Source organism: Rattus norvegicus, chromosome X (assembly GCF_021556685.1).
Source record: "Rattus norvegicus strain SHRSP/BbbUtx chromosome X, alternate assembly SHRSP_T2T, whole genome shotgun sequence".
In the NCBI taxonomy this organism is placed as follows: domain Eukaryota; kingdom Metazoa; phylum Chordata; class Mammalia; order Rodentia; family Muridae; genus Rattus; species Rattus norvegicus.
In genome coordinates, this window is record NC_141554.1 from 51,241,861 (window position 1) to 51,258,134 (window position 16,274).

General features: G+C 35.1%; 1 protein-coding gene across 1 annotated transcript in view; it reads right to left on the reverse strand.

Moving 5' to 3' along the window:
• The window catches only part of Cfap47 (cilia and flagella associated protein 47), a 344,640-nt gene that overhangs the window by 149,521 nt on the left and 178,845 nt on the right, over positions 1 to 16,274 (reverse strand). Inside the window, exons 36-38 of the mRNA XM_087600976.1 lie at positions 10,991 to 11,125; positions 7,100 to 7,215; positions 147 to 297 (exon numbers count right to left, since the gene is read on the reverse strand). Of these exons, the coding sequence (XP_087457102.1) occupies positions 147 to 297; positions 7,100 to 7,215; positions 10,991 to 11,125 (402 nt within the window). The remainder of the gene's footprint in view (positions 1 to 146; positions 298 to 7,099; positions 7,216 to 10,990; positions 11,126 to 16,274) is intronic.

The following is a 16,274-nucleotide window of genomic DNA, read 5'->3' on the forward strand; positions in this document are numbered from 1 at the left end:
TTAACTTTCAAGGTATTATGGTAAAGAGATGAACTAAATGACTAAGAACAGAACAGAAACAAAACAAGCAAGAACAATCATGGTATGACACTGCAAGGGCTGGGGTACAGGTGTGAAAGATTACAAAACATGTACAGCTTACTTACAATTGCTTTAAAATTTAGTATTTCTCCCTTTAGAGCAAAAGCCACGGTGCTGCCTCCTATTCCACATTTAGGTCTTGAAATTAATAATAATGTAGCTTCAGCAGGATGGAGAAAGCGACTTAAAAATTTCACAGCAAGGACAATTTGATTTCTGTTTAATAAAAAATAAAAGGGGAAATATTTAATTGAAATAAAGGACAATTAAAAATATATTAGGTCCAAATCAGACTTTGTATCTAAGTCCTGTATATATTCATTTTTACATAAATCAAACAACACTGAAGCATGAGGTTATTTGTATAATCTAAATTTAACTAATTTATGTATATAAATAACATATTTCACATTGGATTTTCTAGTGTAGAACATTTTTGTATGAATGTATGATTACCTGTACCTTTTTGTTTGTAAACTCATTCATATTCTTAGCAGTATGGAGTGCACAAAAATATTATACAAAAATTTCTTAACTAAAATAGTACCTTAAGTTAAGGTTTGAAAGTGCAACCTAATAATGGTAGATAAAGAACAGTAGTATGTTAGCTATTTGACAAAACTCAATTCAAGGATGAAAAAAAGAAAATATGTCTACTTTTCATTTTTAACTTGTAGTTTAATGGCAGTCTTGGGAATGTGGGTAAGATTATATTTACCAATTTATAGAAAAATTATGATAGTAAGACCCATTTTGATAGACTAAAGGCTCTGCTACAAATCTTGAAAGGAAGCCCACATATTCTTTTGAAACAAAAGAAGTGGGGGCTCATGAAGCACAAAACCATTTCTTGGAAGTTATGCCAGCCCCTTGGCTTTTCATGAGTTTGGAGGCTTAGCTACCTCAGGTTCTTTAGAATTGTTATAGACTATGAAACAGTATCATGGAAATATGAAATTTCTTCTTCCCATATATTAGGAACTCAATTTCCTTCTCTTTTCAGTTTCTATTGTGCAATGAAACAATTTTGCTTTCTTTTTTTTACATTAGATTTAAAAATAAGCTATGTTTTCCACAATTGAATAGTTAAGCCTTCAATGAACTTGGTATGGTTCCAAGTGAAAAATAGCAGAAATATTCTATTAAGGATTGTTACTCTGGCTTTTAACATAATTAACATTATCTACATAATGATCGGTTATTTTTTCTATGAACTATGACTTATAAGTTCTGTTAAGGTAAAAATATTGAAAATGAATATAGGAATAGTGGTACATTTTATCATGCTTTGTTATAACTTTCATAGACTATGGAACAACCACTTAATGGTTGAGAAGAAGAAGTTGCAAAATGAATTATCAAAATATCTAAATTGCCCACAGTTCTCTGTACCAAAATCCTGCGCAGGAGAGAGCTGTACTCTCAAAAGTCCTGACAATTCAGAGAGCTCAGGGGAGACTGCCACTCGTGCTCATATTCCTGGCCCACGAGGAACATACCTAGTGCTCTCTAAATAAAGGCACATAGGAACAGTCAGCAGCAGGAACCTTCTGATTTCTGCCTGTGCCAGGAATTGAACTGAACTAGTCCCACAGCACCCTGCACCCAAACCCTGTGGGAAAGACAGCTAGACTCTCAGAAGTATGGACAATCCTGAAAGATCAGAGGAGACAACTGCTTCTGCCCACATTCATACGGAACCCGCCTAGTGCTCTGTGTGCCCTCCGGATTCAGAAACCTAGGAGCAGTCAGGGGAAGGACCCTTTCAGTTTCTGCCTGCATGGAGAACTGAAAGCCAGTCACCAGGAGCACCTACACACCTGAGAGCAGAGGTAAGACCAAATCTTCTGCTCCAAGAAACCTGCCTGGAGGACTCAAGACGCAAAACCCGAGGAGTAGCACTCTGTTCCCAGATCCAGCTGAAAGAAAACATGTCTAAAGGACTGATAAAACACAGGCCTACAGGAGGGTCAAGCCATTGTAAGAGACAGCTAACACCAGAGAAAACCTGATAGCAAGAGGCAAGCGCATTAACCTAAGCAACAGAAACCATGACTACTTGGCATCACCAGAGCCAAGTTCTCCCTCCAAAGCGAATACTATATATGCAAACAAACCGGAAAAGGAAGATTTGGAGGTAAAATGACATCTCATTTTGATGATAGCAGACTTTAAGAAGGATATAATAATTCCCTTAAAGAAATACAGGACAACATAGGTAAAACAGTAGAGGCCCTTAAAAAAGAAACACAAAAAACCCTTTAAAAATTACTAGAAAATGTAACCAAACAGGTGAAGGAATTGAACAGAACCATCCATGGAAAATGAAAGAGAAATGGAAATAGAAATAAAGAAAGCACAAAGGGAGACAACCCTGGAGACAGAAAACCTAGGAAAGAGATCAGGAGTCAAAAAGAGAATACAAGAGATAGAAGAGAATCTCAGGGGCAAAAGATACCATAGAAGACACTTACACAACATTCAAAAATAATGTAAAATGCAAAAAGTTCCTAACCCAAAACATCCAGGAAATTCAGAACACAATGAGAAAATCAAACCTAAGGATAATAGGTATAGAAGAGGGTGAAGACTCCCAAATTAAAGGTCCAGTAAGTATCTTCACAAAATTATAGAAGAAAACTTCCCTAACCTAAAAACAGAGCTGTCTATACACATACAAGAAGCATACAGAACTCCAAATAGATTGGACCAGAAAAGAAATTCCTCCTACTAGTTAATAGTCAAAACACCAAACGTACGAAACAAAGAGAGAATATTAAAAGCAGTAAGGGAAAAAGGTCAAGTAACATATAAAGGCAGACCTATCAGAATAACATCAGACTTCTCACCAGAGACTATGAAATCCAGAAGATCCTGGACAGATGTCATACAGACCTTAAGAGAACACAAATGCCAACCCAGGCTACTATATCCAGCAAAAGTCTCAATTAACATAGATGGAGAAACCAAAATATTTCATGACAAAACCAAATTTACACAATATCTTTTTATAAATTCAGTGCTACAAAGGATAGTAGATGGAAACCTCCAACACAAGGAAGGAAGCTACACCCTAGAAAAAGCAAGAAAGTAATCTCCTTGGAAGGTAACCAAACAAAAAGAGACACACAAACATAATTTCACCTCTAAAAATAAAAATAACAGGAAACAACAATCACTATTACTTATTATCTCTTAACATTAATAGACTCAATTCGCCAATAAAAAGAAATAGACTAATAGACTAACAGACTTAGAGAGCACCCAGCATTCTGCTCACTCAATTTACATTTATATTGTTTTATATGTCTTCAGAAACTGTTTTAAGAACATATGACACAATAATTTGATAAAGTATAAAATTTTTAAATTTCCTGGATTATCCATTCTATAGTACATGTGTGAGAACATCACTGAATAATTTGGAAAAATAAGAATCATGTCTTACTTTATATATCATAATTAGTAGAATAAGGGAATTCATATTTACCCATCTAGTTATCTACCATCTATATACGCACAAGAAAATAGCTATGAAAAGATGAGTATGCCAACATCAGTGATTTTTGGAAGGAGAATTGAAAAAAATTTTTTTTCAGAATTCAGAATTCTGCTTTATTTTAAAATATTATATATTTATTTTTATATAAAATATGTATAAAAAGCTAAGATATATTGGGAATTTAACTGAAATCAGTCATTGAAATTTTCCAATTCAAAGTAGTTTCATGTTATATAATAATAAAATTTAAATTCAAATGTTCCATACCATTTCATGGTTTTTTTTTTTTATTAACTTGAGTGTTTCTTATTTACATTTCGAGTGTTATTCCCTTTCCCGGTTTCCAGGCAAACATCCCCCTAATACCTCCCCCTCCCCCTCCCCTTCTGTATGGGTGTTCCCCTCCCCATCCTCCCCCCATTGCCACCCTCCCCGCAACAATCACGTTCAATGGGGGTTCAGTCTTAGCAGGACCAAGGGCTTCCCCTTCCACTGGTGATCTTACTAGAATATTCATTGCTACTTATGAGGTCAGAGTCCAGGGTCAGTACATGGATAGTCCTTAGGTAGTGGCTTAGTCCCTGGAAGCTCTGGTTGCTTGGCATTGTTGTACATAAGGGGTCTCGAGCTCCTTCAAGCTCTTCGAGTTCTTTCTCTGATTCCTTCAACGGGGGTCCCGTTCTCAGTTCAGTAGTTTGCTGATGGCATTCGCCTCCATATTTGCTGTATTCTGGCTGTGTCTCTCAGGAGCGATCTACATCCAGCTCCTGTCGGCCTGCACTTCTTTGCTTCATCCATCTTGTCTAATTGGATGGCTGTATATGTATGGGCCAAATGTGGGGCAGGCTCTGAATGGGTGTTCCTTCTGTGTCTGTTTTAATCTTCTCCTCTCTATTCCCTGCCAAGGGTATTCTTGTTCCCCTTTTAAAGAAGGAGTGAAGCATTCACATTTTGATCATCCGTCTTGAGTTTCATTTGTTCTAGGCATCAAGGGTAATTCAAGCACTTGGGCTAATAGCCACTTATCAATGAGTGCATACCATGAGTGTTTCTCTGTGATTGAGTTACCTCACTCAGGATATTTTCCAGTTCCAACCATTTGCCTACGAATTTCATAAAGTCATTGTTTTTGATAGCTGAGTAATATTCCATTGTGTAGATGTACCACATTTTCTGTATCCATTCCTCTGTTGAAGGGCATCTGGGTTCTTTCCAGCTTCTGGCTATTATAAATAAGGATACTATGAACATATTGGAGCATGTGTCTTTTTTATATGTTGGGGCATCTTTTGATTATATGCCCAAGAGAGGTATAGCTGGATTATCAGGCAGTTCAATATCCAATTTTCTGAGGAACCTCCAGACTGATTTCCAGAATGGTTTTACCAGTCTGCAATCCCACCAACAATGGAGAACTGTTCCTCTTTCTCCGCATCCTCGCCAGCATTTGCTGTCACCTGAGTTTTTGATCTTAGCCATTCTCACTGGTGTGAGGTGAAATCTCAGGGTTGTTTTGATTTGCATTTCCCTTATGACTAAAGATGGTGAACATTTCTTTAGGTGTTTCTCACCTATTCGGCATTCCTCAGCTGTGAATTCTTTGTTTAGCTCTCAACTCCAATTTTAATAGGGTTATTTGTCTCCCTGCAGTCTAACTTCTTGAGTTCTTTGTATATTTTGGATATAAGGCCTCTATCTGTTGTAGGATTGGTAAAGATCTTTTCCCAATCTGTTGGTGGCCGTTTTGTCCTAACCACAGTGTCCTTTGCCTTACAGAAGCTTTGCAGTTTTATGAGATCCCATTTGTCGATTCTTGATCTTAGAGCGTAAGCCATTGGTGTTTTGTTCAGGAAATTTTTTCCAGTGCCCATGTGTTCCAGATGCTTCCCTAGTTTTTCTTCTATTAGTTTGAGTGTATGGTTTGATGTGGAGGTCCTTTATCTACTTGGACTTAAGCTTTGTACAGGGTGATAAGAATAGGTCGATCTGCAATCTTCTACATGTTGCCCTCCAGTTGAACCAGCACCATTTGCTGAAAATGCTATCTTTTTTCCATTGGATGGTTTTGGCTCCTTTGTCAAAAATCAAGTGACCATAGGTGTGTGGGTTCATTTCTGGGTCTTCAATTCTGTTCTATTGGTCTATCTGTCTGTCTCTGTACCAATACCATGCAGTTTTTATCACTATTGCTCTGTAATACTGCTTGAGTTCAGGGATAGTGATTCCCCCTGAAGTCCTTTTATTTTTGAGGATAGTTTTAGCTATCCTGGGTTTTTTGTTATTCCAGATGAATTTGCAAATTGTTCTGTCTAACTCTTTGAAGAATTGGATTGGTATTTTGATGGGGATTGCATTGAATCTGTAGATCGCTTTTGGTAAAATGGCCATTTTTACTATATTAATCCTGCCAATCAATGAGCATGGGAGATCTTTCGATCTTCTGAAGTCTTCGTCAATTTCTTTCTTCAGAGTCTTGAAGTTCTTATTGTACAAATCTTTTACTTGCTTGGTTAAAGTCACACCGAGGTACTTCATATTATTTGGATCTATTATGAAGGGTGTCGTTTCCCTAATTTCTTTCTCGGCTTGTTTCTCTTTTGTGTAGAGGAAGGCTACTGATTTATTTGAGTTAATTTTATACCCAGCCACTTTGCTGAAGTTGTTTATCAGCTTTAGTAGTTCTCTGGTGGAACTTTTGGGATCACTTAAATATACTATCATATCATCTGCAAACAGTGATATTTTGACTTCTTCTTTTCCGATCTGTATCCCCTTGACCTCCTTTTGTTGTCTGATTGCTCTGGCTAGAAATTCAAGAACTATATTGAATAAGTAGGGAGAGAGTGGGTAGCTTTGTGTAGTTCCTGATTTTAGTGGGATTGCTGAGAATTGAAAAAGTTTTAATCTTTTTTTTCATTCTCTTACCTAGCTTCTAAATTTCAATCACAGCCCTTTCTATAATAATCAAAATCTATACATATTATATGTTATAAAATTATATATACTTTTAGTATGTATTAGTTGCATTTCCTTTATGCAACATACTTTTTCTATACAAAAAATCTATTATGTTACCATTATGACCCACATACACACAAAGTAAATTAAAATTAATTAAATAATGCCTAAAAGTAGGATTTTTAAAAAAAAACACATTATTTATGTAATGTATATGAATACACTATAGCTGTCTGCAGACACACCAGAAGATGGCATCAGATCCCATTACAGATGATTGTGAGCCACAATGAGGTTGCTGGGAATTGAACTCACAACTTCTGAAAGAGCAGTCAGTACTCTTAACTACTGAGTTATCTCTCTTGTCCCCAAATTAGCTGTTTTATATTGCCAATTAAAGAGGAACTATAGAACTATAAATATTCTATTTTTCACTAAAAGTTTTTCATTATGCATCAATCAGTATAAAAAAATCAAACTCACATATTTAGTAATTATTGTAAATATTAAATATCTAGTTTTATCAAGTTCAATAACAGAATATTTTTAAATACTTACTTTGGGGAAATTGTTATAACATTCCCTGTTTGAGCAAGACAGAAGTCATTAGCATCTCTTCCAACAATTGTAGCCGTGTACACTAAAGTCTTCAAGCTTGGATTTTTCAATAATATCTATGTAGATGTAAAAGATGGTACACAGAAGATTAAAACCTACACAAAGACACCATTTCTTAGTTTTAACCCAGGAAGATAGACATTCTACACATGAAAACCCTCAATTTAATGTGTACTATTAACTAAAATATATAGAAGAGTATGTGGATTTATAAGTATGTAGGACAGGACCTTGCTATATATAGAAGAGGATGACCTGGAACTCATTCACTTCGACTTTCAACCTTCTGTGATATAAAATATTAGGCATGAGTTAACATATCAACTACATACGTGATGTTTAATACTAGTACCTCTATCTATTTTATGATTTATTAAATTAAAGAAAGCCTTCTAATAATTGTCATGATAATTCAAAGTCAAAACTGTACAGACTGGTGATTCCACAGGTTCCAGTGGATAGGTCCAATCCCATTGTCACAAAGGTGCTCCCAGATAAACTAAATTGGTCACAAAACTAAGGCAAAAGTCATCAATTGAAGGAGGATTGATGAGCATGAGGGAAGGTTGAGAGGGTTGAAAATATATAAAAGAGGGAGTAGGGGAAAGACAAATTAGGATATATTATATTCATGTGTAAATTGTCCAAATAGTTAATAATATGTATGAGAAAAAAACAGCACAGGCAAAACAGGACTCTGAGAAATCATTTATTGTTCATGTCCTGGTCTGATGGCCTTGATTTCTCACAATGTATTTATTTCATTATTTTGATTTCACTGCAAGCCTACAGAACATGTCCTCTGGTGTCACTTTTTTTCTCTACAAAGTTTTTCTATGAGAGGCATCGCAAGTCTTTGGCAATCTTGCCCAAGTATCAGTAAGGTTTTTCAATTTCTACATCAACAAATCAAGTGTATTAGGAAGAAAGAAGGGGATATTCTTGGTTGAATGCTAGTCCAGCCCCTTTGAGCTTAGGTGTAGCTTAGCCTCATCTTTTCAAACATGTAATCAAAACCACTATTTTAGAAAGATTCTGTTTAACTCACTTTATCCAAAATATTACACATTTGAAATCTAATCCTCATTCATAATAGAACAAACTCCTTATCCTCTAATCTTCTTCAGAAGATATTTTATTCTATTCTTGGCAAGAATGCTATAAAGATGAGTTAGCAAGAATTTTACTTTAATCCCAGTGGCTCTGCTTAGTAACTCTTCATTCATTGGTCATACTTTTAACTCCTTGGTTACAAATCCTTATTTTTTTTAATTTTTATATTCAGAATTATTCTTAATAACCTACAATGACAATTTTATAAAAATTTAGATTAACATTTTAAGCAAGTCCTGTATAAGTCTGCCTCATTATTTTAAGCAAGTACCATGAATATGTTTCTTTAATAACATGCAAGGAAGTTACAGAAAGTATAGAAGTAGAATGGAGGCAATATTCAGTATAAGGTATTACTGGACAATGGTTAATTCCAAGGATAACTCCAGGTATTTGAAAAGTGAAACGATTGTAACACATATAATACCTCATATTCCAATACCTCACAAAGAATATGGAAAAGATTTAAAGAAGAAAATTATTATCTTAGTTCAGTAAAAAAATGGTAACTAATAGAATAAGTGTATTAATGCAAATCAATTTCTTTTGGTGTACCATTTTACAATGAATGAATGTATACATGTATGTAAGTATGTATGTACATTTCAAGTATTTATAAAGAAAATGCTTTTTGATCCCAGAATATAAGTAACATTTTGTTTTTAGAAGAAAACATGGAGTGTTACATTGTAAACTGCAAATGTTTTATAGTTCTGGGACTTTCATACCTCTCCCTGGCATCTTAATGATGACAAGTATATTCACTATTTTACAAGAGACAGATGACACAAAGGTGTTCAATTAATTTGCACCATATTGTTCATTTCGATTTTCTGATCTTTTTGTTAAAGAACATTCAATTACATGTGAATAATCACAGTAAATGACTGCAATCTGTTTTTACTGCTTTTAATATACTATGATTTTCTATCTGACACATGAATAGAAACTTCTGTGTGAATTTCTTTTTTTAAAGATTTATTTACTTTATGTACATGAGAACACTGTAGCTGTCTTCATACATAACAGAAGAGGACATCAGACCCCATTACACATGGTTGTGAGCTACTATGTGGTTGCTGGGACTTGAACTCAGGACCTCTGGAAGAGCAGTCAATGCTCTTAACCTCTGAGCTATCTCTCTAATTTGGAAATGGAGATGGATTAATGAAGGTTACATTAGATCACTTTAACATTATTATTTAAAGTAGTGACTCATACAAAGGATAGCCAAAATTCTTAGTAATTTCAAATTTTGTTATTTTTTAAATTGAAATTTACACTTAAGTTCTATATAGCACTGATACTTAATTATTGTTGTTTCTTAAAAATTACCCAATATTTGTAAAAGCAATCTTGCATATTGATATCTTGTCTAAAATGTATATATATAAATATTATTTTAGTAAATATATACATAAGGTATTAGGTTCTTATGTTAATGGACTTTAATTTTTAAGATATTAATTCATAGTTATTTAATCATTAGCTAATATTGGACCGGGCATTCAGCCAAATGGATGAGCATATGCTGAAAATATTTAAAGATCTGGGTACTATCTGTTGCTACACAAACATAGTAAAAATGGAAATCATTTAATTTATTATAATATTAACCTTGTCCTTAGTCCTCAAAATCCTATTCTTGACAAATACATGGTCAATCACTTAGCATCTTCTCAATACATAGTCACTACTTTCTGGAAGAAGAAACAAGGGGTGGTTAGATAATCAAAAGGTAAAGTTTTTTGCAGCCAAGCCTGCAAACTAGAGTTTCATCTGTGGGAACCATGCAACAGAAATAGATGACCAAATCCCATAGCTGTTTTCTGACTTCCAAACATACATAAGAGCACATATGTATACACAAATATAAATATGTACACACATACACTAACATAAACACAGAAAGTGAGAATAAGAGGAAACAAGAAGTCTGAAGAGATAAAAACATGACACAAAAAATAAATGCACAGAAAATTGTTGAGACTGTTTAGTTCCTTAAAATTTGAACAAGACACTTCTAAATTACGATTTATTTTCTAGGCAAAAAATCTCAAGGGCAATTATATGTATTAGCCAACATCCTTCACTAATATAGCATTTAGAGAATTACTAAGATGAACACTCCTGAAAAATTACATTTATATTTATTTTGCTCTGACAAAGAATTAAACAAATCAAATTAAACAAGAGGTAACATTCCAATTCTAATGAAAATTGAAAAGCAGCCTTGCTTTTCTATCTTCCAAACTGAGCAATCTATATTTTGATTAAAAAAACCTGAAATTTTCTAATAATTAACTAAATACTTACAAACTACCAGTCAAATCTTATCTTTAAAGATAAATTCTAGAGGACTAGAAAGTATAGTACTCAATCATATTCCACCCCAAATTAATATAAAGAGAAATACATAAAATTGGCTGAGAAACAGCAAATATGAATCCTCTCAAAATGTTAAACTTGCACCTGGAAAAATATAATTCTCTGTAAACCACAAAAGATAAAGCAATCATTTTACAGGAAGTGATGATTATTAAGTGAAATTATCCATTTTTCTTCTTTTATTAGAAGAAAATAATTGACAAAGTTTACTCAACCTTAGTATAACTACATCACAAAGGCATTTGTTTTAATTTTATTTAAAAGAAACAAACATCTAAAACACTCAACTACTTCACTATATATAAGTGTTAGTTCTAAAGGTACTCTTACCTGTCCCACTACAACATCATATAGAGTACAAGTGAATGGGACCACTTTCTTGGGGAGGTATGTAGGGAGCCTCTCATACATGTAAACACAGAGCATTAGCATCAGAACTGGGTTTGGATCACAGATGTCGATGGCCTAGGTTCACAAAAGAAAGACATAAGTAGTAGGACGTATAAATAACATACAAGGAGTAAATGAAGGATAACAGTTAATAAATTATATCAAACCACTCATAAGTGTTTCAATTGAACAATGGAATGGAAATGTTGACATAAAAACAGAAGAATATACTTAATGGGAAGATGGAAAACACCAACACAAGGAGGGAAACCATACCCTAGAAAAAGCAAGAAAGCAATCTTCTCTCAACGAGTCCAAAAGAAGATAACCACACAAACATAATCTACCTCTAACAACAAAAATAACAGAAAGCAACAATCACTTTTCCTTAATAGTTCTTAACATCAATGGAACCAATCCCCAATAAAAAAAAAAAAAAAAAAAAAAACTAACTTACTGGAAATGTAAACAGGACCCAGCATTTTGCTGCATACAGGAAACGTACCTCCCTGACAAAGGTAGACACTACCTCATAGTAAAAGGCTAGAAAAACTTTTCCAAGCAAGTGACCCTCAGAAACAAGCTGGAGTAGCCATTCTAATATGAAATACAATCTACTTTCAACCAAAAGTCATCAAAGAAGATAAAAAAGGGCACTTTAAACTTGTCAAAGGAAAAATCTGAACATCAACGGTACAAATGAAAGGGCACCCACATTCCTACATTTTCAAAGGAAAGCTTACTAAAGCTCAAAGTACACAAGGCACCTCACAAAACACTAGTGGGAAACTTCAACACCCAACTCTTCTCAATGGACAGATCATGGAAACATAATAAACGACGACATAGGGAAAATAACAAAAGTTATGAAGCAAATGGTCCTAAAAGATATCTATAGAACATTTCATGCTCAAACAAAAGAATATATCTGACTCTCAGCACCTCATGATACCTTCTCCAAAACTGACCATATAATCAGTCTCAAAACAGGCTTTAACAGATACAAAAAGAATGAAATAATCCCATGCATACTATGAGATCATTATGGACTAAGACTGGTCTTCAATAACAAGAAAAACAACAGAAAGCCCACATAAACACATGGAAGCTGAACAACTCTCTACTCAATGATGACTTGGTCAAAGAAGAAACTAAGTCAGAAATTAAGGACGTTTTAGAATTTAATGAAAATGAAGGCACAGTATACCAAAATATAAGGGAGATAATGAAAACAGTGATAAGTGGAAAACTCATACCTCTCAGTGCCTCCAAAAAGAAACTGGAAATAACAAACACTAGCAGTTTGACAACATACCTGAAAGCTCTAGAACAAAAATAAGCAAATACACCCAAGAGGAGTAGACTGCAGCAAATACTCAAACTCAGGGCTGAAATCAACCAAATAGAAACAACAACAACAATAACAGCAACAACAACAAGAACAACAATAACAACAACAAAAACTATATGAACACTAAACAAAACCAGGAGCTGGTTCTTTGAGAAATTCAACAAGATAAATAAACCATTAGCCAAACTATCCAGAAGGGAGAAAGACATTATCCAAATTAAGAAAGTAGAAATGATAAGGGAGACATAATGACAAAATTCAAAATTCAACAAATCCTACTACAAAGACTATATTCAACAAACCTGTAAAAATTGTCTAAAATGAACAATTTTCTAGACAGATATCAGGTACCAAAATTAAATTGGGATAATATAAATCACCTAATCATTCTCATAATTCCTAAAGAAATAGAACCAGTCATTAAAAGTCTGCCAACCAAAAAGGCCCAGGACCAGATGGTTTTCTATAACATTCTATCAGATATTCGAAGAAGACCTAATACAAATACTATTCAAACTCCTCCACAAAATAGAAACAGAAGGAACACTATCCAATTCCTTCTACGAAGACACAATTATGCTTATACCTAAACCACACAAAAACCCAACCAAATTCACTTATGAATACTGATGCGAAAATACTCAATAAAATTCATGCAACACGAATCCAAGAACACATCAAAACAAATCATCCATCATGATCAATTAGGCATCATCCCAGGGATGCAGGAATGTTTCAATATACAGAAATCAATAAATGTAACCCAGTGTACAGACAAACTGAAGGAAAAAAAACCACATGATCATTTCATTAGATGCAAAGAAAGCATTTGACAAAATTTGACACCCTTTCATGATAAAAGTCTTGGAAAGATCAGGAGTTCAAGGCCCATAACTGAACATAGTAAAATAAATATACAGTAAACGAATAGCCAACATAAATATAAATGCAGAGAAACTTGAAGCAATCCCACTAAAATGAGGGACTAGAAAAGTCTGCCCACTCTCTCCCTACTTAGTCAATATAGTATTTGAAATTCTAGGCAAAGCAATTGGACAACAAAAGGAAGCCAAACGAATACAAATTGGAACAGAAGAAGTTAAAATATTACTATTTGCAGATGATATGATCATATTCTTAAGGGACCCCAAAAATTCCACCAGAGAACTCCTACAGTTGATAAACAAATTCAGCAATGTGGCTGGGTATAAAATTAACTCAAGCCTTTCTCAACTCAAGAGGATAAATAGAGTGAGAAAGAAATTAGGGAAATGACAACCTTTACGATAGTCACAAATAATATAAAATATCATGGTGTGACTATAACCAAGCAAGTAAATGATCTGTAGGAGAAGAACTTAAAGTCTCTGAAGAAAGAAACTGAAGATCCCAGTAGACGGAAAGATCTCCCATGCTCACTGGCAGGATTAATATAGTAAAAATGTCCATTTTGACAAAAGCAATCTAGTATTGAGAGTCAATACAATCCCCATCAAAATTCCAATACAATTCTTCATAGACCTAGAAAGAGCAATTTACAAAAAACATGTGTAATAACAAAAAACCCAGGATAGTAAAAAACTATTCTCAACAATAAAAGAATCACCATCCCTGACCTCAATCTGTATTACACAGCAATAGTGCTAAAAACTGTATGGTACTGGTACAGAGACTGGCAGGTAGATCATTGCAATAGAATTGAAGACCAGAAATGAAACCACAAATTTATGGTCATTTGATCATTGACAAAGGAGCTAAAACCATACAGTGGACATAAAAACAGCATTTTTAATATATGGTGCTGGTTCAACTGGAGGAAAGCACTTTAAAGAATGCAAATTGATCCATTTTAATTACTTTGTAAAAAGCTCAAGTCTAAGTAGAACAAGGACCTCTACCTAAAACCAGATACATGGAAACTAATAGAAGAAAAAGTGGGGAAGTGCCTTGACCACATCGGCGCACGGAAAAATTTCCTGAACAAAAAGTCCAATGGCTTATGCTCTAAGATCAAGAATTGACAAATGGGACTTCATAAAATTGCAAAGCTTCTGTTAGTTAAAGTAAACTGTCAGTCGGGCAAATTGGCAACCAACAGATTGGGAAAAGAACTTTAACAATTATACATTCAATAGAGGGCTAATGTCTAATGTATATAAAGAATTCAAGAAGTTAGACTCCAGAGAGTCAAATGACCCTATTAAAAAATGGGGTACAGAGCTAAACAAAACATTCTCAGCTATGGAATACTGAATGGCTGAGAAGTACCTGAAGAAATATTCAACATCCTTAGTTATCAGGGAAATGCAAATCAAACAACCCTGAGATTCCACCTCACACCAGTCAGAATGGCTAAGATCAAAAACTCAGGTGACAACAGATGCTGGCGAGGATGTGGAGGAAGAGGAACCCTCCTCCATTGTTGGTGGGATTGCAGACTGGTACAACCATTCTGGAAATCAGTCTGGAGGTTCCACAGAAAATTGGACATTGAACTGCCTGAGGATCCAGATATACCTCTCTTGGGCATATAACCCCAAGATACCCCAACATATAAAAAAGACACGTGCTCCACTATGTTCATAGCAGCCTTATTTATAATAGCCAGAAGCTGGAAAGCATTCAGATGCCCTTCAACAGAGGAATGGATACAGAAAATGTGATATATTTACACAAGGGAGTACTACTCAGGTTTCAAAAACAGTGACATCATTAAGTTCATAGGCAAATGAATGGAACTATCATCCTGAGTGAGGTACCCCAATCACAAAAATACACACATTAGGTATGCACTCACTGATGAGTAGATATTAGCCCAGAAGTTCGGATTGCCCAAGATACAATTCACAGACAACATGAAGGATGGAAGGAAGGAAGGATGACCAAAGTGCAGATGGTTTAGCCCTTCTTAAAAGGGGAACAAAAATATTCATAGGAGGGGATATGGAGAAAAAGATTAGAGCAGAGACTGAAGGCATGTTCATTCAGAGCCTGTCCCATCTGGCGATCTAGACCATATATAAATACAGCCAAAATAATTAGACAATATTGATGAAGCCACGAAGTGCATGATGACTGGAGCCTGATATAGCCATCTCCTGAGAGCCTCAGCCAGACTGTGACAAATACAGAGGCAAATGCTAGCAGCAAACCATTGAACTGAAAATGGGGTCCCAGTTGGAGGAATTGCAGAAAGGATTCAATGAGCAGAAGGAGCTGACAACACCATAAAAACAGCAATAAAGCCAACCAGAGCTCACAGGGACGAAACCACTACCCGTAGAGTACACATGGCTCCAGCTGCACATGTAGCAGAGGATGGCCTTGCTGGGCACCAGTAGGAGGAGAAGCCCTTGGTCCTGCCAAGGCCAGACCCCCCAATGTAGGGGAATGTCAGGGCTGTGAGGCAGGAAGGGTGGGTTGTAGGGGAGGGAGAACACCCTTATAGAAGAAAGGGAGGGGGATGGGATAGTGGGCTTATGGATGGGAAATCAGGTAATGGAATAAAATGTGAAATGTAAATTAAAAATATCCTTTAAAAATGTTAAATGTTAAAATGTTAACCCATGTTATAAAATTACAGGTCTTTATTTCTATAATACAACATGGCAATTCCCTTATTTAATTTTATTACATTCAAATTTCTGACATATATCTATGCTTATGTCTCTAATACAAAACGTTAAGAAGGCAAACCTAGGCCCAGGAGCGGCAGGACCTCTGCGCCTGAGACACCGCCGGAACCTGAAGGAAACAGACCGGATAAACAGTTCTCTGCACCCAAATCCCGTGGGAGGGAGAGTTAAACCTTCAGAGAAGCAGACACGCCTGGGAAACCAGAAGAGACTGCACTCTGCACACATTACTGATTCC